Source organism: Neomonachus schauinslandi, chromosome 14, assembly GCF_002201575.2.
Source record: "Neomonachus schauinslandi chromosome 14, ASM220157v2, whole genome shotgun sequence".
NCBI lineage: Eukaryota > Metazoa > Chordata > Mammalia > Carnivora > Phocidae > Neomonachus > Neomonachus schauinslandi.
Genome location: NC_058416.1, coordinates 64,334,195 through 64,354,513, shown reverse-complemented (window position 1 = coordinate 64,354,513; position 20,319 = coordinate 64,334,195). Strand labels below are relative to the sequence as shown.

General features: G+C 48.6%; 2 protein-coding genes across 3 annotated transcripts in view; one reads left to right on the top strand and one right to left on the bottom strand.

Moving 5' to 3' along the window:
• CDC45 (cell division cycle 45) overlaps window positions 1–18,301 on the bottom strand; it is a 34,215-nt gene extending 15,914 nt beyond the window's left edge. Inside the window, exons 1-12 of one of the 2 annotated variants that reach the window (XM_021690853.1) lie at window positions 18,044–18,146; window positions 17,858–17,917; window positions 16,972–17,064; window positions 15,714–15,851; window positions 14,591–14,737; window positions 8,438–8,493; window positions 6,884–6,932; window positions 5,447–5,508; window positions 3,519–3,569; window positions 2,031–2,150; window positions 431–562; window positions 94–192 (exon numbers count right to left, since the gene is read on the bottom strand). In XM_021690853.1, the coding sequence (XP_021546528.1) occupies window positions 94–192; window positions 431–562; window positions 2,031–2,150; window positions 3,519–3,569; window positions 5,447–5,508; window positions 6,884–6,932; window positions 8,438–8,493; window positions 14,591–14,737; window positions 15,714–15,851; window positions 16,972–17,064; window positions 17,858–17,917; window positions 18,044–18,094 (1,058 nt within the window). In that variant the 5' untranslated portion in view covers window positions 18,095–18,146. Of the gene's footprint in view, window positions 1–93; window positions 193–430; window positions 563–2,030; window positions 2,151–3,518; window positions 3,570–5,446; window positions 5,509–6,883; window positions 6,933–8,437; window positions 8,494–14,590; window positions 14,738–15,713; window positions 15,852–16,971; window positions 17,065–17,857; window positions 17,918–18,043 lie in introns of both variants that reach the window. The other variant, XM_044920917.1, reaches the window with a different exon arrangement.
• Window positions 18,302–18,867: 566 nt separating this feature from the next.
• Window positions 18,868–20,319, top strand: part of UFD1 (ubiquitin recognition factor in ER associated degradation 1) — a 32,145-nt gene continuing 30,693 nt past the window's right edge. Inside the window, exon 1 of the mRNA XM_021690839.1 lies at window positions 18,868–18,977. Within this exon, the coding sequence (XP_021546514.1) occupies window positions 18,975–18,977 (3 nt within the window). The 5' untranslated portion in view covers window positions 18,868–18,974. The remainder of the gene's footprint in view (window positions 18,978–20,319) is intronic.

The window sequence follows — 20,319 nt, the reverse complement described above, 5'->3', positions numbered from 1 at the left end:
ACACTCATTTGTGCATTCTTGTTTTTGCATTATTTTAGCAGTGTGGCTAAAGCTGAAGCCTGAACGAAGCTTAATCCAGAAAAACATGTTTACCCAAATTTATTTGCAGACTCTTCGATCATCTCCCGCAAATTCTCCTTCAAGGAGATGTCCATGGACTGGAACTTCTGCTTCACCTGTTTCAAGGGGAGGCTGGAAAGATGACAAGCACTGGTTACACAGGCGACCTGGCTTCAGATGGGAGATCACTAAACACCAGCAGCACGAAAAGCACCCTGAGGGGACCCAGCACATGCAAACAAAGGATGATGTTCGGATGATATCCTGGGGTCTCCAGGTGAGGCACTTCTGGGAGAAACAGGTAGCCGCTGGATATCGGTCACAAGGAAGGGGAGGGACCTTTCCCTTGGGGGCCGAGGGGGTAACTCACCCCACGTCGGCGAGGAACTCCTGGAGCCGCTTCTGCCCATGCACAGACCAGAGCTTGAACCGGGCCGCGGTGTAGCACGTGTTACACAGGCTGTCATGGAGGGACCAGTGTTGGTAGAGCGCCAGGCGGAGGCTGCGGCCAGTCAAGGAGGCTGTGGCTGGATGGCACCCTGCAGCTCACAGTGCGTGGCCCCACCCGTCCCAGGACAGCCTGCCTACACAGCCACTCATCACATGGGTAACCTGGCGTTCTCTGACTTTCTTAGCTTAATTTGACCCATAGAGAGAGCTTGGAAGGGGGTGCGCACACACCATTATCCCCCGTGGACGGACAGGGAAACTGAGGCGGAGGGGTTCTGAGAGTCTATGTACTGTGGTAACACAGAAGAGTCCTCGTGGCCTCCAGGCTGTCATCCCCTCTGCTCCCTGCATGCTACAACTAGCTCGGCCCGCCCCCACACCCGTCCCTCTGCCGGGACCCCCTGAGCAAAGCCCATCCTCACCCCAAACATGCTGTTTACTGCTGGTGGGGCTGCGAGGGAGGCTGTGTGTGAGGATAGTCCTGTCCCCCGCATGCCTCTCGTCTCCTACTCCAAGGGTCTCAGCACGAGGCCCAGCTGGCTCTGCCTGCATCTGATGCCCTGTGCTACCCCTCCTGATGGCCGGGCCCTGATCCCCAGACGTCGCTATGTCAGGTCCTGGTGGGTCCCCCTTCCTGCGAGCTCGGCTGCCTCACATCTGGCACCTCTTCCTAGACGTGTCATGGCCACCTCCTACTTGGCCTGTCTAAACCCATGTTTATTGGTCCCCATCCATCGCAGCAGGCACAGGGCAGCATCATCCCTGCCATCACTTCTCACCACTGAAGCCACCAGGCCCCAGCCATGCCCTGCGCCTGTGGCTCCCACAGTCTGTCTCCCCAACAACCAGCAGCCCAGGGACCTTTTAAGCACAAAGAACTGAACTCCCCAACCCCCTCAACCACCCACTGCCCTAGGCTCTCTGACCCTCAGACCTCACCCATTTTTCCAGCCACTTCTTCAAGCTTACCTCAGGGCCTTTGCACAGCCAAAGCCTTGGCCCAGGCTGTCCTCCCTCCCATGGAGTATGGCTAAGTCTCAGTCTGAGACGTGGCCTCCCAGAGGTCTTTCCTGAGCACTGCCACCCAATAAGCCCCTGGTTATTCTATCAATGCCCTACCTTCTTCTCATGAAACATTTATGCTCTGTGATCATCTGCTGGCTTACTTCTTCCTGATTGGCTTGGCAAGAGTCTGCGCTCATTGCTAAACCACCTGCCCTGCATATGCACCTGCCCACACACACCGGGCCCACAATGAGCCCTAAATAAATAGATGATGCTCCCAAGCCCAGCACTGGCATTTAGGAGCCAAAGCCCCACAGAAAAGCCAGGACAGAGGCTGCTCCCCAGTCCCTGGTACTCTGCCCAGCCTGGAGGGCACACCAGTGCCCCTCTCTCGTGGCAGCCCTAGCAGCATAATCCACACCACCCACAGGGGGACGTGGGCTGGGCCCACAGACCCGTGACACAGCAAACGGGTGCACTGCTGAGTAAAACCGAGGCCTGAGCTGCAAGGATACTCATACTCGAAGGAGATCCGCGTACAGTCCACAGAGAGGGCGTTCTCCTCGTCCTCATTCCGGTGGTTGTGCCGGGACACGTGGCGCTGCAGGACGCCGACGTCGGTCACGTACTTCATCCTGGAAAGAAAGACCCGCCAGCCGCCCAAGTGGGCGCCTTCCTCTCTCACAGCCGGCCACGCGGCTTCCCTCCTTCCCTCGGGGGGTGGGGCCCCCCCTCCCAGGCTCAGGGGCTGGCCCACCACACGGGCTGTTCCTGCCAGGACTGACGGAGCTCCACCACCACTGTGGAGAAGCCAAGTGTGGCTCTAGCACCAGGGCCTGGCGGCCGGGGGTGTGAGGCGACAGAGCTGGGAGGGGTGGGCTCTGGCTGTGTCCTTGTCCCCTTTGCAGTCTCCTCTGGGCGGCAGCTGTCCTTACTTTTTTGAGGCCTCCTAAGGGCGGGCACTGTGGAGGCCATGGCCTCGTCTACCAGCCACGGTCAAGTGGACAGATCACATAGTGTCAGTAATCCCAGCAGAAGGTGTGGATCCTGCACAGGAAGTGCTCCGGAGCACAGCAGGGGAGGGCAGAACCCCAGCCCAGGTCAACCTGCAGGTGGCCACTGAGCAGGACAGTGACAGTAGAGCCTCACCTGAGGGGCTGCCACAGGTCAAGGATGGTGCCCGTCACTGCACATACCCCATGCCATCCTTAACACAGAAGGGGGAGCAAGGCCCAGCAACGTGTCCAGGCCTGTGAGACTCAGAACCCTCCTGGTCCCTGGGCTATACTGCAGGACTCAGGTGGGCAGAGTGGGATGGGAGAGGCAGGAAATGGGGACACAGGGGCCTCTGCAAACTGCACAAGGAGTCCAGTATGCACAGAAGCTGTGCCAGGTGACAGGCTAGGGTGCCCTTGGACAGGGTTAGGGTATGGATCCCTGTTGATTCCCTTGGAGTTCCCACCTGATGGCCACCAGAATGGGGATGAGAGGGGGTGCCGGTACCCCATGCCTCCCCAGTGTCTACATTCTGGGGTAGCCCTTCAGCTCTCCATCAGGGTCGACAGGGAGCACCAAAGCCTGCCCACCGAGAGGCAAAAGAGGATTCAGCTCCATGCCAGTCCTCCTGGCTGTCCTTGCCAACCTTCCCCTGCCTTTGAGATCACATCCACCCTCCCTGGCAGGATTCCTGGGGCCCTCACCTCCTCCTCCCAGCCCCGTGCAAGGGCATATGGAGAGCCAGGAGACCGAGCTCCCTCCTCTCACCTCTGGCTCCATCTGCTGGGCGCCCCAAGGGTGGACAAAGCATCCACACCAGGCCACACACCACTCCACCACAGGTCCTAAGCCCTTCCTCAGTGACGAGGACCTAGGCCCAAGGCCAGCTCTCTCCTCAACAGGGCTCTGCCACCCATCTTCCCACTGCAAACTGGGGCTGCAGCCAGGCCATGCACATGGCCATAGCACAGGCCAACCTCGGACAGCCTGAGGGAGCACATCCTTACTGGGTGATCTTGTCTTGTACCCACTGGTCTGTTAGTCCAACGATGGCCCACCTGGAAGAGAAGAGAGCAACAAAGCTCATAGGAGCATCCGGCCCAGGCCCACCGTCGGACAGGCAGTCTCTCCTCTGCAGGGTAAAAAGGTCACAGGGCCAACTCTGGGCTCCCAGCACAGTGTCACTGCTGTGGGAGCTTGCGGGACCCAGGAGGAAGATCTCCCAGGGCAAGGATGGCAGGTCTGACGCTGTCGCTGTGTCCTGGCTGACCCCACCACTCTCCACCCTCATCCTGCTGGAGTGGGACTATAGCAGACACCATATTCAGGCGCTGGTGGGTCCTGGCGTGTCATTCTACCTCCAAGCCCCTCGTGCCACCTGCCCTCTCTGCAATGTGCCCTGCAGCACAGCAGACCTCATCACGCCCATGTCTCCCTGTCTTGAAATGATGGCACACAGAGTAACAGCATTTAGGCCTCTTAAGACCCTTCCAAGGTCCTGTCTCTTAGCTCATCTGTTGTGCATGAGATGATAATGGAGACCCAGGTTGGCTTGACCTGGGTCACGGCCAGCCCATGGCAGGAGGGACCAGGACCTCAGGTGTGTACCTAGGTCAGTCCCCAGGCCGCGTCCTTCAAGACCCTCCTCTGGGGCCAGAGCTGAGAATAGCCAGAGATGCTGGGTGCAAGTGAGGCAGGAGAGGTCCTGGAAGGTTCGCCTGGGGGCAAGGTGTCTAAGCACCATATCTCTCAGTGCAGTGAGCCCCTCCTCAGAGGGTCCTCTTAAAAAAATGCCACCCTGCTATGTCTTCCCCGACCCACCCTTCCTCCTTCCAACCTTTCCACGCATACATTTTGTACCAGGTTACTTTGCATTTGTCCTTGTGCTGTTTCTGGAGTTTTCTGGAGACATTGCACAGGGGCATATTCTGACATCAATGCTAAACTGGGGGTGCTTGTTGTGAGTGGGCTGTCGTGAGTGGGCACCTGAGCATACAGCAGGTGCTCACCAAAGGCTCCCCAATGCCGACGTGGCAGTCACATGCTGTGGCTACAGGACACAGTACAGGGCTCCCACCTGACCTTACTGCAAGATCTCTTGATGCACAAGCTGGCCCCTGTGCCAGGGTATGGGATTGTCAGTCCACACCATGGAGAAGGACCTGAGGCAAAGAGAGCTGAGCCAGGTGTCCAAGGATGACAAGTGGGCCCACAGCTGGGCACCAGCTCAGGGTGAGTACAGAGCACCCCTGGGCTTAGGTGTGGCCAGTGCCTCGGTCCTGCCCCAGCCCCGGGCTGTCCTAAAACCCTGATTCAGCAAAGACCATTACAATTCCCACCGTGGGCTCAGGGCCAGGAGATTTCTCCTTATCTCCTGGAGGAGAAAACCAGGACTGGAGCAGAGGGCTGAGGGGGTGGAGCAGGCCAGATCTCGACTTCCTTTGCTTAGACCCTGGTTTTAGTTTCTAAACCAACCTAGGTTGTGTTGAGCACTTGTGCTTACGGCCCATGTAGCAAACTCAGAGGTGGGCTAATGGGTATTCCTGTACCAGATTTCACCGTACATCAGGGGTGCAAAGATGCCTAGCAAAGGCTGTCTTGTTCAAATCTCATGCTTCTTCTGTTACCCAAATTTACCAGGCAGCAAAGCTGAGTGGTAGGGTGGGAAGGGCAGAGCTGTAGTCAGGCCCCACCCCTGACACTCTGCACCCAACAGTGCTCCCTCCCATTTCCCCCAGGAGTTCGTATGCAGCCAAGAGTCTCACAGAAAGAAAACCAGAGCTATGCAAATTCCTGGAAATGGGCTGTATCTGATATTCCTGGTGGGAACCGCACAGTGATGTCTTCCTCCAGAGCCTGTTCTCACTGTGGGAGGACAGAGCTACTTGGAGAAGGAAAGCTCTACACAGCACTGGTCTTGATGGGGCCTACATACCACAGCATATCATTCAAGTCCTTGGACATCATCCACGCCAAGTCGAACATCACCATGGCTGACTGCAAGAAAGAAAGAAGCCTGAGGTCCGAGGCAGCTGTGCTCACGGAAGGGGGCGGGGAGAGGGGGCGCTGGGCTGCACAGCTGGGCCAGACCTGAGCTGTCTAGGATCCCAGCCAAGCCCCTTCAGACTGAAGGTCTTCCCAGCTAGGAAGGAAGCATGGGTGGATAGGGAAGGCCAAACTGAGGATAGAAGATAGAAGATAGAAGACAGAGTAACTCAAGTGACTTGCACGGTCTCCTCTGCTAACTAGTCATTCCTGTGTGCACACTTCATCATGCAAGGGAGAACATCTGGGTACAGCACTGGAGGCTGTACCCAGAGGCTAGAGCCTCTATACATCTCACCGGGTGCCTCGGTGATACGTGGGGAGGCACTGAAGCCAGGAGGCTGGGGCCTATGTCCACATGCTCTTCCCAGTTGGCTGGTGGCCTTACACACACACACACTCCCAGGAAGGCTGGGTGAGGCAGGGCCTTGGTTCCCATTACTTGGACATTAAAGAGGGAGGATGCCTCAGGACCTCTGTGAGGAAGATCTTTCTAACAGGCCTGTCTGCAGGCAGAAGCATCTAGCTCCCTGTGAGCAGAGTCTGGGTTTTGGTAGGAGACAACAAGGGGGATCGGTGCCCAACCAGAAGACTCTAAAGTCCCATTAGCTGTGTGACACTGGGCTGCCCACCAGAGAGGATTTCCAAGGGAATGGTCCACAAATCTGGTGGGAGCCAGGCATCTGCCTCCCCACCCGCCTCACCCACTGCTTAGAATTTTCCATGTCCTGGGGCAAAGCAGAGAGGGCAAAAGACAATCCTTCAAAGGATGATGGGACCTTGACAGTAAAAGGGATACTGGAAATATGGTGTTCAGAATTCAAGGTCCCAGGGCCAAATGCTAGTACTAAACACATGATGTTTTACTGGAAACTTATTTTCTAGGGCTCCTTAAAGCCCTGAGCTCCGCTCAACACTACCAGAGTCAACACCTGTTTCCCATGTGAAATTCTGTTCTGTAACACAGTGATGGGCCTCTGTAATTCTAGAGCTTTATCTTCTTGCACAGAGACTGAAACAGATTTGTTCTGTATTTTTGATGATGAACAAAAATAATAGCTGCTGTCCTATGGGCACCTATTGGGTGTGCAGGACCAGCCTAAGAACTGCCTTGGAAATGAGGGTAGTTCTCTTCCTTTTACGGAGGAGAAGCTTAAGTCTCAGAGAGGCTGCCCCATCTGCCCTAGGTCACACAGTGGAAGTTGTGGGGCGCAGATTCAAACCAGGCTTTCATGGTTCTTAAACCTATGCTCATTCCTCCTCATGTTTTAGGACACTGACCCCTAGAACCAGAACTCTATGGTGAAGTACACCTATCCGTACGTACCGACGTCCCGTGATATTCATACTGTTCATAGTCAAAGAGGATGTCTCTTCTGTAACGACATAAAAGGCAGGTCCTCAACAGGAAGCAGTGTAAGGAAGACCAACATTTGGAAAATGCTAAAACTTGACAGTACTCAGAGAGAGACAGATTAAGTCATCCACTTAAGGACTCTTTCACAGAGTGTACGTGTACAGGGCAGGGAAGGGAGTAATGTTGACATAAAAGGCTTGTGGCAATAAAAGACATAAAACGGCATAGAACAGTCCCAGAATCCCACTTCTAAGAAATTATCCTAAGACAACAGTTCAAAGGGACAAGAAAGAAAGCACTGTGTGTACAAGGTTGTTCACTGCAGCTCTACTTGTCATGGCAAAATACTGGAAGTAAACTCTAGTTCAAAAAAGAAGAGAACTGGCCAAGTAAGCACAGTGCAGATTATTTGGAACTATCAAAAATGGTTATATTAAGTGAAAAAATGCAAAATTAGGTGCCTATTATGATCATATAAAATATGCACAAGTATGGATACCCCAGGAAGATTGATCCAAAGTCAGAATCTCTTCCAATCAGTGAATGTGGATTATATTCATTTTTCTTTCCTTATACTTCCCAAAATGGTATTTCATTGTCCTTCCATGAGGGGGTGGCTGAGCACAACACCCTCAGCTGGAACAGCTGAGACCTTCAAGGACTGGATCCAGCAAGGAATTCTCAGCTCAACAGCACTGTTGCATGGTCACCTCAAGCTACACTAACCTTTCCAGTTGTTTTTTTTTTTTTTTAAGATTTTATTTATTCGGGGTGCCTGGGTGGCTCAGTTGTTAAGCGTCTGCCTTTGGCTCAGGTCATGATCCCAGGACCCAGAGATCATGACCTGAGCCGAAGGCAGACACCCAACAACTGAGCCACCCAGGAGCCCTTTTTTTTTTTTAAGATTTCATTTATTCATTTGAGAAAGAGTGAGCAGGAGGGAGAGGGAGAGAGAATCTGAAGCAGACTCCTACCAAGCATAGAACCAGATGCAGGGCTTGATCCATGACCGTGAGATCATGACCTGAGCCAAAACCAAGAGTTGGATGCTCAACCAACTGAGCCACCCATGTGCCCCTAGAGTACTTTACTTTTTAAATTTGCAATATGGAGAGGAATTATGAATAATTCGGTTTCCTTTTCACATACTTTTTTTCTATGAAAACCTTTACACAATTAGCATCTATCTCATTTATAAAGAACTTACAAATAAAAGTACATCTGGAAAACTATAAAAATAAAAGACAAGGGGCTCTCACCCCTAACAGCATGTATTTGGGTGACCTCTGGGCCCAGTCCTGCCACTTGTAAGACCACAGGGTGATACAGAGGGGACCTAGAGCTCTTCTCCATTGCAGGGGCCACATGCTCACTCCTGGAGCCACCGACCCTGAAGTTTCTAAACTAAACGAATTCTCCTCAAATGGAAAAAAAAAAATGTATCCAGGCCCCATGGAAAACACAGGTATCCCACAGGGATTGCGGGCTTCGTGGCACAGGGTATTGCTTGAAGTGCATACTCACCTCCGGGCCTCCCACTCTCTTCGCTGCCTCCTCTTCATGGTTTGTGCCACTATCTCCTGAGGTGGGGACAAAGAGAACAAAGGGTTGAACAAAGAAGCCAGGAATTTATCCCTGTAGCCCGAGAAGGTTCTGATGAGGCAGAAACCACTGGGCACGGAACCCACCAGGGAAAACATGGGTCATTCATTCCCATGTCCTGAGCTCAGGCTGGTCCTGGAGGAGGGAGGAACTGAGGTAGGGAATGGCCAGGACCCCTCTGGCACTGAGGACACCAGATTGTGGACGGGAGCAGATGCTTCCCCAGTGCCTGCTCTGGCTACACCATCTATGCGCTCCACCTGTCCAGTCCAGCCTTCCATTGCCCCCACCACTGTGTGATCCAGGATAAGCGCATCGTCACTTCGTACTGGCTTCCCCACCAGATTAATAAACACTAATATTTCCTATGTCCCTCCACGTGCCAGCCACTATTCTAATTTTATAGGCACAATCCCTTTATTTCTCACAGGAAAGGCATGAGGTAGTACGGCAGGTTTACAGATCTATGGTCCCAAGACTTCTGCTTCCAGAAAGATGGAAATTTTCCATCCAATTCTCCCTATATGTCCACTAAATATATCTGAAAACCCTGTCGATATATATAAAACAAACAAAGTAAGACTCTGGAAGGTAGAGAGAAAGGCCAACCAGCCGGGGATCCTAGGACCTGAGGACTGACATGCAGATGAGTCCCCTGGGTTTTCGTTTTGGCTTATATATCCCAGACTTAAAGGTGAAGAAGCCGGCAACCTGGAAACACCAACAGGCACAGAGGAAAAAATCCCCAACAAAAGCCAAGGACCCAGAGAAGCAGCCTTGAAAGACAGAAAACTTTTCGACAATAATTGGTCTACTCTAGCCACCACCACCAAAAACAGTGTGGCCCCACCCCTACCCACCCAGCAAAGACCAAGTGGGAGGCCAGACTCCCACCCTGGTGAACACCTCCCAGCTGTAATGTAACACCTCCACCTTTCACTTGCAACACCTCTCAACATGCTCAATGGGGTGGTATCAGAGGCGGCCAAGTAGGGAGCCTGGACCTTCCTTGCCCAGTGGTAACAGAGAGCCACTCCTTTCACTGGCTAATGGAGGTCAAGTAGGGAACCTTGAACTTCTACCTCCACCTGGCTATAAAGGGACCAGGCTGCCCGCCCCCTCCTTTGCCAGAGTGATGTCAGAGAAAGCAGATAAAACAGAAGGCTTATATAAGACCCAGAATCTCAAAACATAATATAAAAATGTCCAGGTTTCATGTGAAAAGCACTCATCATACCACAGGAACCAGGAAGATCTCAACTGAACACAAGAAAAGGAAACCCATAAATGCCAACACCAAGATAACAAAGATGTTAGAATTATCTGACAAAGATTTTAAAGCAGCCACCACAAAAATGCCTCAATGGGCAATTAGAAACAGCTGAAACATAAAAAAAAAGGAAGCTTTCGCAAATAAGTAGAAAAATAGAGAAGAAACAAAGAGAAATTTACAACTGTAAAGTACAATAACTGACACAGAAACTCAGTGGTTGGGCTCAAGAGCAGAATGAAGGAACAGAGGAAAGAACCAGCAGAGACAATGACAGAAATTATCCAAGTCCGATCAAGAGAGGGAAAACAGACTGGAAAAACAAATAGAACCTCAGTAACATGTGAGCCTACAACAAAAGACCTACCCTTCATGTCACTGGTGTCCTGGAAGGAGAGGAGAAAGAGGATTGGCTGAAAACACACTTGAAGAAATAATGGCTGAAATGAAGAAATATGGCTCAAAATTTGGCAAGGGAGAGAAACCTACAGATTCAAAAAGCTGACTGAATCCCAATAGGTTAAACCCAAAGAAATCCACACCAAGACACATTGTAATTAAACTTCTGACCATTAGAGCCCCCAATTTTTTTTAAATCTCAAAAAGAGCAAAAGAAAAATGATGTCTTACCTATAGGATGAAACAATCTGAATGGCAGCAGATTTCTCACTAGAAACCACAGAGGCGAGAAGAAGGAGTGTAACATTTTCAAGTGCAGACAAAAAAGAACTGTTAACTCTGAATCCCACACAGAGGGAAAATATCTTTCAGGAAAGAAGAGAAAAATCAAGAAATTCTCAGAAAAAGGAAAACTAAGTGAATTTACTGCCAGCAGATTTCCTCTAAAAAAAGAAAAAAAAAATAGTTAAAGGCATTTCTAAAAACAGAAAGAAAATGACAAAAGAAAAAACGCTGGAATATCAGGATGGAAGAAAGAACATACTGAGTAGAAACTGGGTAAAGATAATAGGCTTCCCTTATCCTCTTGAGTTTTATAATTATGTTCTGTTGTTGAAGCAAAATTTATCCCACTGTATAGTGTGAATCTAAATGTACAGAGTCTATTTTTAAGAAACTTACATTATAAATAGAGGAGAGTAAGGGAAGTAAAGGAAGCTAAGATTTCTATATTTATAGTCTGTTTTCTCTAAATCTCTTTGAGTGTGCACCCGTATCAATAAAAATATTTCTGAGAATATATCTTGGATACAAGTGTATTTACAAATCATACAGATTTAATTACATTTGAAGTATTCTCCAAAGTGTTAACTTTTGGGCGCCTGGGTGGCTCAGTTGGTTAAAGCGTCTGCCTTCAGCTAAGGTCATGATCTTAGGGTCCTGGGATCGAGTCCCACATCGGGCTCTCTGCTCAGCGGGGAGTCTGCTTCTCACTCTCACTCTCCGTTTTTGCTCTCCCTCCCTCTCTCTCTCTCAAATAAATAAAATCTTAAAAAAAAAAAGTGTTAACTTTTATTAAAATCAGGTATGTAGGCCTAAACTTGGACGACAGCAAATGCAAAGTTAGGGGAGCAAGTAAAAGTATTCCATGAACAAGTGATAAATACTAGAAAACTGGACTGGCCTCCAATGTCATTCAAAACAAAACAGAAAAAAAAGAGATGGGGTCCTGGTCTAGGTTAAAAGACAATTAAGAGAATAGCTAAATGCAAATGTGCCAACCCTGTACACAAAAACAGCCACAAAATCTATTTTGGGGACAATTAAAGAAATTGAAATATGGGTTGACTAGATGACATTATCAATTTCTTATGTATGATAATGGTACTGTGTTTATAGAGGAGAATGTTCTTAGGAGATGGATATGGAAGAATTTGTCAGGGAGCATCATGGTGTCTGCAACTTATTCTCAAATGAATTAGCAAAAAAAAAAAGCATATATAGAAAGAAGGCAAACTGGCAAAAGTGTGGAAAATACGAAAAATTGCTGAATCCCGATGAAATGTATATGGGTATTCACTGTACTATCTTTTTAAAGTGTTGTATACGTTAGAAAAATATCAGAATAAAAACTCTGGAAAACATATGGAGGTTCCTCAAAAAGTTAAAAATAGAGCTACCCTACGACCCAACAATTGCACTACTAGGTATTTATCCAAAGGATTCAAATATAGTGATTCGAAGGGGCATCTGCATCCCAATGTTTATAACAGCTATGTCCACAATAGCCAAAATATGCAAAGAGCCCAGATGTCCATCGACAGATAAATGCATAAAGGAGATGTAAGATATATGTATATGTAAATATATATATACACACACAATGGAATTATTACTCAACCATCAAAAAGAATGAAATTTTGCCATTTTGCAATGATGTGGATGGAACTAGAGGGTATTATGCTAAGCAAAATAAGTCAGTCAAAGACAAATGCCATACAATTTCACTCATATGTGGAATTTAAGAAATAAAACAGATGAACATAGGGGAAGGGAAGGAAAAATAAAATAAGATGAAAATAGAGAGGGAGACAAACATAAGAGACGCTGATCTCTAGGAAACAAACTGAGGGTTGCTGGAGGGGAGGTGGGTGGGGAATGGGGTAACTGGGTGATGGGCATTAAGGAGGGCGCTTGAAGCAATGAGCACTGGCGGTTATATGCAAATGATGAATCACTAAATTCTACCCCTGAAACTAATAATACAGTATATGTTAACTAAATTGAATTTAAATAAAGAATTAAAAAAAAAACACTAAAATTATAAAACTTCTAAAAGAAAAAAAAAGCTGGTGGGAAATTATGTATATTTTATGAGTATTATAGAAAGCATTCACAAACTCAGATTCCAAATAGATGCACTAAAAATGTTAATGGGAGCTCTGACATGTTCTGACATCTCATCATGAACAATCGACATTCTCTACTGCCAAACCCGCTGGTCAGTTCTCGCTTGCCTGTTCCCCCCACAGAGCCCTTGCATCTGTGGACACTGCACTGGATGCAGAGAAGATCCTAAGGATCTTCCTGGCTCTTCCCTTCCTCAATCAGGTCAAGTGTCCACGGCCTCATTCATAAAAGCAGCCCATTCCCTCTCTAGCCCCTTACCTTGCTTTAGTTTTCCTCATTCGACACAGCTCTCCACCTGAAACCATCCTTGAACTGTGCTCATTTACACATTCCATATGTCTGACCCACTGGAAAGGAAGCTTTGTGAAGGCAGGACTTTGTTCTCCCCTGGGGACCCTAGAGCCTAATCGATACCCGGTATGTATTAGGTGCTGAAATATACTTATTAGTCAGGATGGAGAATTCCAAGACCCTAATCTGCAGAACATGAATGTTCCCAGAGAAAATCCCACCAGATACTGATATTTGGGGCCCGATGGAAAGCAGCTCATTAATAGGTAAAAGAATGCTATTAAAAAAAGGAGCATCAGATAACAAAAAAAGAGCTCTTAGAAATCAAAGATTAGAAGATGAAGACCAGAAGTTGGCTAGAGTGGAGCAGATAGAGTTGGACAAGAGGAAAGAGAATCTAAGAATGTGCCTGAGAGGGGCGCCTGGGTGGCTCAGTTGGTTAAGCGACTGCCTTCGGCTCAGGTCATGATCCTGGAGTCCCGGGATCGAGTCCCACATCGGGCCCCCTGCTCGGCAGGGAGTCTGCTTCTCCCTCTGACCCTCCCCCTCTCATGCTCTCTCATTTGAGCATCTCAAATAAATAGATAAAATCTTTAAAAAAAAAAAAAAAGAATGTGCCTGAGGTTCTTGATCAGACCACCCAAAACTCTAGAGAAGGGACTGGTCAAAGGCAGGGAAGGCAATGAGAAAACATTCCTACCTTTGTAGGACATGCCCCCTAGAAGGACAGAATGTCCTGAATGTCCCCAAAATGGCTCAAAAGAGCTCTACTAAAGCACCTTATTGGAAAACGTCAGGCCAAGGATGAAGGGAAGACCCCAAAACATTTCAGAGGCAAATTTCAGCACGCACACCAAGGATTGGGAGCCAAAGGGCATCAGCTTCTTCCACAACACTGAACACTAGAATAAACATGGCCCTCCTGTTAAAGGAACAACCACCTGCCACCTTTAATTTTCCATGGAGCAGAAGCCACTGCATTGGGTAGGCCACTTCCTGTTGGCCAGGCCCCAGATTGGGCAAGCACCTCAGATCCAAAACTCACGAGGCTGAAACCACTCTTACCTTTGCACACAAGATGCTTCCCCTGGAGTGACCATGGGGGACTGAGCCTGGCTGAGAGCCACAGACCCATGTTGTTCCTCCATGGTGACTGCAGAGAGCGAGTCTTGAGAAAGGGGGGAAGGGAGCCAATGCTATTTATTATTTCTCTGTAACGCTCTTTTATTTTAAGACTTTATTTTTATTTATTTTAGAGAGAAAGAGGGAGAGAGCAGGGGGAAGAGCAGAGTGGGAAGGAGAGGGAGAGAATCTTGAGCAGACTCTGCGTTCAGTGTGGAGCCTGATGCAGGGGGGGTCCTGAGATCATAACCTGAGCCAAAATGAAGAGTAGGACGCTTAACCGACTGAGCCACTCAGCCACCCCTCTGTATCACTTTTTAAAAATGTATGCTCTCTAAGCGAAGAGCGGAGCCATCCTAAGTTTCATCTCCTCTGACAAAATTCTACAGTACAGAGAAGGATGTCAAAGCTCAGAGAAGTTCAGTAACCTGCCTGAGGCCACACAGCCAGGGGATGGCAGAGCCCAGGGTCAACACGCCATGCCTGCTGAATCCCAGCTAACCCTGGGCCCCACAGGCTCCAGTCTGAGCTCTGACCTCTGGGAACGACAAGTCCCTCAAGACTGTGGGGAAGCCCAAACCCACCTCTTCCAACCGTGTGCGCTTCTCAGAAGGCTCTGACCCATTGTCACTTTCACTTCCTGAATGCTCTTCATCCTCTTCTTCATCTCTGAAGATATCATCATAGGCAGGAACTTCAAGGTCATCATCTTGTTTAATGAGTAGTTTGATCTACGATTAAAACAAAAAGCAATCAAGACTCTCCTCTCTCATTGACAGAAAATTTTCCACCACATGTTTTTCTCTTGTAGAATCTTATTTCCCAATGAGCTGACTTGTTCAGTTTTCTGTACAAAGGGTCTCCTGTTTGAGAGAAGAATTTCAGACTTCTCAAGCATTTTCTTGTTTTCCTTTCCACTCACTGAGGCACTGGAGTTGTACCGCATGATATGCAAAAATTCCAAAAATTTAAAAAGTATCCATAGTCACTTAAGTCTGAGAAAAAAAGCTCCCTCTTATGCCACACACCACACAAACAAAATGAATATCCCGCAACTTGGACTCTGACAGAAGACATGAAGATGTGTGACACCTAAGTGAATAATACTGCTGTTTCTAAAAGCAGTTCCAAGCTGATTTCGCTTAGAGAGAGAACTTCAGGGCCAACACTTTGATAACACGGTGGGAGGGTTGGCGGGGGGGGGTCAACTCAGAGAATGGTTAGGTGGCTGCCCTGTGCCAGGCTCCATGCTTGCTGCTGGAGTTCAAGGAGCAAGCACAGCATGGCCATTTTAGGCTAACAGTGGCCTCTTACACTATCGTCTTCTGGTCCTCACACCACCCTTCGGATGGGCAGGGAGAGTGCTAGCCCCACTCATAGGGCTAATGCCTCTAGATCCTTTTATTCAATGATGCCAGCTGGGCCTGAGCTCTGAGGGCAGGCTCAGTGCAGGGTTCTGGTCCCTACACTTCCCAGGTTAAGTGAATTCCAAAATGTATTTTGAGCGCCTCCAAGACTTAGGCACCATGTTTCTCACCAGAGATAAGCAAGACTAGGTTCTTGCCCTCAGGCTGTTCCAACTCCCGTAGCGGAGGTGGATACATGCCTTGCTTAGAACATCAGGTGCGATGTTGTCCATGGCGTAAAAGGTACAGAAAGATGGACAGGAGAACTCAGGGAAGACATGGGCCCCAAAGGCTGAGTTACCTGGGCATCATTGTATACATTCACGACATTGACTGGCCTGTGGGTGTCACACACAAAAAATATGGCATCTTCATCAGGCTGAAGGATATCCAATAGGTCTACGTTAGCTCCGCAGTTTATGAGGATAAAATAACGGAACTGGAAAAAAGAGAGAGACATTGTGAAGTAAGTGCCTTGAGGAGGTCCTTCACTTCAGCATACTAGGCCCCTGAGTCCTTCTGCTGAGACACATCGAGCCCCTGACACCAGACAAGGCCCCGACAGTGAGAGGCTCCAAAAATGGCAAGCGCTGGCCTGTGTTAGTGCTTATACTCCACAGGCTCTTTCCTTTCCATGATGACACCATGAGACAGGCCCATGGCTGGCCCTGTGGCTGTCTATGCTTTGCAGAGACAGCACGTGGAGGCTCAGCATGACTCAATCTCATGCAAAGGGCCAAGAAGCTGACGAGCAGCAGACCAAGACTTCAAATGCATAATAGAGCCTCTTCAGATCTCAGTCCCCTACAGGACTGTGCTGTCTCTCTGTACTAACAGCATTATACAGGTTTAAATTTGTAGCAAGTTTTGGGCAGCCCATACTTAACGGGAACATAATATTAAATTAAGTCTTATTACGTCCTATCACTACAGAGAATCCCTTCCTTATAAATACCAAGTTGGCACCAGTACGCTCCTTCCGTGATGACAGCAGCTCCAGGCAAGGATTTATCTCTGCCATACAGTCCTAAATGTGGCCCCAGACCCCCCAAAACCCTCTTCCCTACTCCAGCCCTACCCTGTGGGATCTAAAATGTCCCATCTCTCAATATAGCCCCATGCAGAGGTACTAGGAAGTCTTGGCCTCTACTGTTTAAATTGCAAAGGGAGAAGATATATTCCTGGATTAACATTTGGAAACTGGGATACTTTTTCTTGGAGAGAGAATGTATAATAACGGTGTAGTCTAACATATTTGTAACTAGGCCATATCAAAAACTAACTGCTAAGCTCTAAGCATCTTACAATGAAGTGTCCGCAACACAAATTCAAAGTTAGAGGGTGTTCACATTCACTCTCTTTATTTTGGTTGTCAATTTTGTCTCCACAACTTGAGGATAAGTCACCCTGTATAGCTCATTTTTTCCTTCCATGCTGTCTAATATAGCTGATACTTAAATATACATGCAACGTATTGTGGACATAGAAAGAATACTAAGTATTAAGAAATTACAACTGAATAAAATAAGACTAATTATTCTAAAATACTTCTTTCATACCTGTTCTTTATGCTCAAGAAATGCAGTTTCAAGTTCTTGCCACCCAGAAACTGGAACCAGGGTATACTGCACGTGATCGCACTGGAACAGGGCCTGAGAGAGATTAATTTCAAACCTATCAAATTTAGGACATTTTCAATTTACTTTGAAATGCACTTTAAAAAAAAAGATGGATTGAGAAACGAATGACATGTGATAAGGTAAGAATGGTAAAACGTTAATGGGAAAAACTAGGTTATGGTGATATGACTGTTCACTGTATCATTCTGTCAACTTTGCCTAATTTTTGAAAATTACCAAAGGAAAACATCGGCGGGGAAGGGGGGGGGGGAGCTGATCTTATTTCTAGGTCTTCTGAGAAGTAGTTCCTGACCCAAGGGCCTGAACAAAGGTCATGTAAACATTGCATTATATTCAAAACAGAACCAGTGATCTTCCCTAATAGACGAAGGAATCTGAATTTCCGGTATTGCTTATGACACCACTGTGCCCTCAGTTGTCACAGACTCTTCTGTCTGAAACCCCACACTTGCAAAGCCACTCCATCCAGGTCTAAGGGTCTTTCCAATGCAACCATTTTTTTGGCCCAGGTTATTGCAAAAATACTAACTAGTATCCCTGTCTTTTGCCGAATACTTCTTTAACCCACCCAATGCTCCTGCCAGCGAGACGATCTCTCAGAGTGCCCCTCCCCAGCTTTCCTCTGCTCCAGACACTAAGGTAGCTTGCGCTCTCACCATGGGGGGTGGGGAGAGGGGCGGTTCCCTTCTCTGCTCCTCACCTCCAGCCCCGACTCCCAGCCCACCGCACCCAATTCCTCCTGGGGCCCCGCTTGCATCCTCACCTTTCGCCCCGGCCCTTCCCTTCCAAAGTACGCAAGGCTCACCTGAAGGATCTTGCAAGCGCACAGAGCGTCCACGTCCGAGGCCACGAAGAGAAGAACCCTCTGTCGGGAGAAGAGCGGGCCTTTTGAAGGCAGAGACCCGAACACTGGCCCCTGGTGCCCTCCCACGGCCGCTCCCTCTCATCCCTTCCCCCCGACAAGGCCACGAGGTCCAAGAAAAGGGGTCACCTGGCTCTGGACCACCTCGTAGAACTCCTTGCGGAAATCGGACACGAACATGGCCACGGCGGCCGGACCCCGAGAGCTAGGGCAGAGATTCCAAGAGCTGCTGCGGCGGTCAACACTCCCGCCAAATCAGGACTCTTCCGATTGGCCCAGGATCCAACCAATCGCTACTTAGTTCCCAGCCTTTCCCTCTTTCTGATTGGGTCACATTGGAGGCGGGCACTAGCACTCGGCCATTCTGGCTGGAAAAGTCAGGCCCGCTCCAAGAGGAGCGTCATCCACAGGCAGGACGCAAGCACGGTCGCCCATTTCAATCCTGACTCCCATTTACCCACAAATCCAACACTTGGTGGACATCTTTAGTTTGGGAAGAGAAGCCTATTGCCTCCCACTGGGAACTCCAGGAAAAAGAAACCTCGCCATAAATTAAATTCACTTATACATCGAACGAAGTCGTCAGTTTACGATTTTCAAAAAGCTCTCGGCGTAGTTCGAAGGCGGATGTGTAGCTTACTTCCTCCAGCATCCTCGATGGCTGCCGCAAAAGCCGGAAGGTCTACGTGCATTCTGGGTAGTGTAGTCGACAAGGAGAGTGGGCCTCACTAAATTCGTCTAGAGGGGAGTACTAAAAAAATGTAATTTAAAATAATTATAAAAAATACTTTAGAGCGGACAAAAAGTTAGGAAATGGTATTTTAGTTTATACTACAGGGAAATTTTAGACCCTAGCGTCTTTGCCTGGCTTTTTCTCATTTGCAGCCTACCCCTGTCTTCCTCATCTCCCCCCGGGTCGCAGGTCCGGCACTTCCGGTGAGCCTCCCAGGGCGTCGGAGCGGAAGCGGCGGCGGTGGCTCCTGTGAGCAGAGAGGGTTGGCTGGTTCCCATCTTAACGTTCTCTTGGCGAAGCGGCATCTGCGAGGCAGGGGTGTCCACCATGGTGAGCGCGGCCTGGCAGGGGCTGGGAGCTGGGGCTGGCGGCTGGGGCCAGGGGCCGAGGCCGGGTCCGGCAGGGCTGACTGGACCGCCGCGGAGATGCCGAGTCACTCCGGCCGGGCAAGAGCCGGACCCTTGACCACGAACGGCCTTGGCTCGTCTTCGCTGGTTCCGCGCATAGTTCGACTTTCCTCTCAGTTGGACTTAAACTACTTCAGGGTGAAAAGGAATCTTCTACGTTTGGGTCCACCCACGGGTCTCACAAGTGCTACGCACGTAACAGGTTTCCATAACACCAAATTAATTGAAAAGTTGCTGGGGGTGAGAAGTCGAGTCAGGGGCCCCCCAGGGAGAATACTTGGGGGGCCATTCCCATGGAAGGGAACACTCAGCCCTTGCCCCAGTTCCTCCAGCGCGGTACTTCTGGGTCATACCTCCGTTGTAATGATGCCTTTGGCTATTTAAGCGATTCATTAAGGATAACAGTAGTAGCTAGTTTTTGCTGGCGCTTTTTCTGTTACACAGTTTTTAACATCCACCGTCCCTTATTACACCATATCCCATTTAATCCCTACAATGCCGTTGGAGGCAAGGATGATTATTATCATTTTAACCATGAAAAAAACCAAGGTTTAAAGAAGTAAGTAGTTTACTCGAGGTCAGAGAAGTGGGGAGTGGAAATTTGAAGCCAAGTCTGGCCGCGAAGCTTAGTCTCATTACCATTGTTCGGGCATTGCCTCAATGTCACTTGTTTATTTTAGCAAAAAGAAATAATGGTTATTAGGTTTTATCCGAAGTATGTCATTGTTGAATCATGTTTCCATTCTCAAGTTCATCCACTTAAAGACGTTGAATATCTGAAGAGGTCTAGGCAATATGTTAGGCATTGGGATTATAAAAGAAAGTAGGACTTGGGGTTGGGAGCAGCAGAGAGGGGCAGAAGGTCAGGTATATGGGTGGACTGAAGGCAAATTGTTAAGGGTGTTAAATACTTTGTGGGGATTTTCTGATTTAAGGAGGAATGAAAGCAAAGAGAAAAAATGGCTTGGATGGGGTGGTGTAGTGAAAGGCTTAGGGAAACCCCCACTGCTCTACCTTCACATTTGTTACCCTTCTGGCCAAGACTGTGGAACAGAGTTCTGCTTAAAAAAAGGAGAGACAAAGGCTTGAAAACTACTATGCTGAAGCTCCCAGGGATTGAGGAGCCATTTGAAATTTTAAGCAAGAACATGCTGTGTTTGTATTGTAGAAGACCGCAGATTCATCTTGCTAATTTTGGAATTGCTGGTAAAGGACCTTATCAGTAGATGGCTTTCTCTCTACTTAATGTATATTTGGAATGAAGT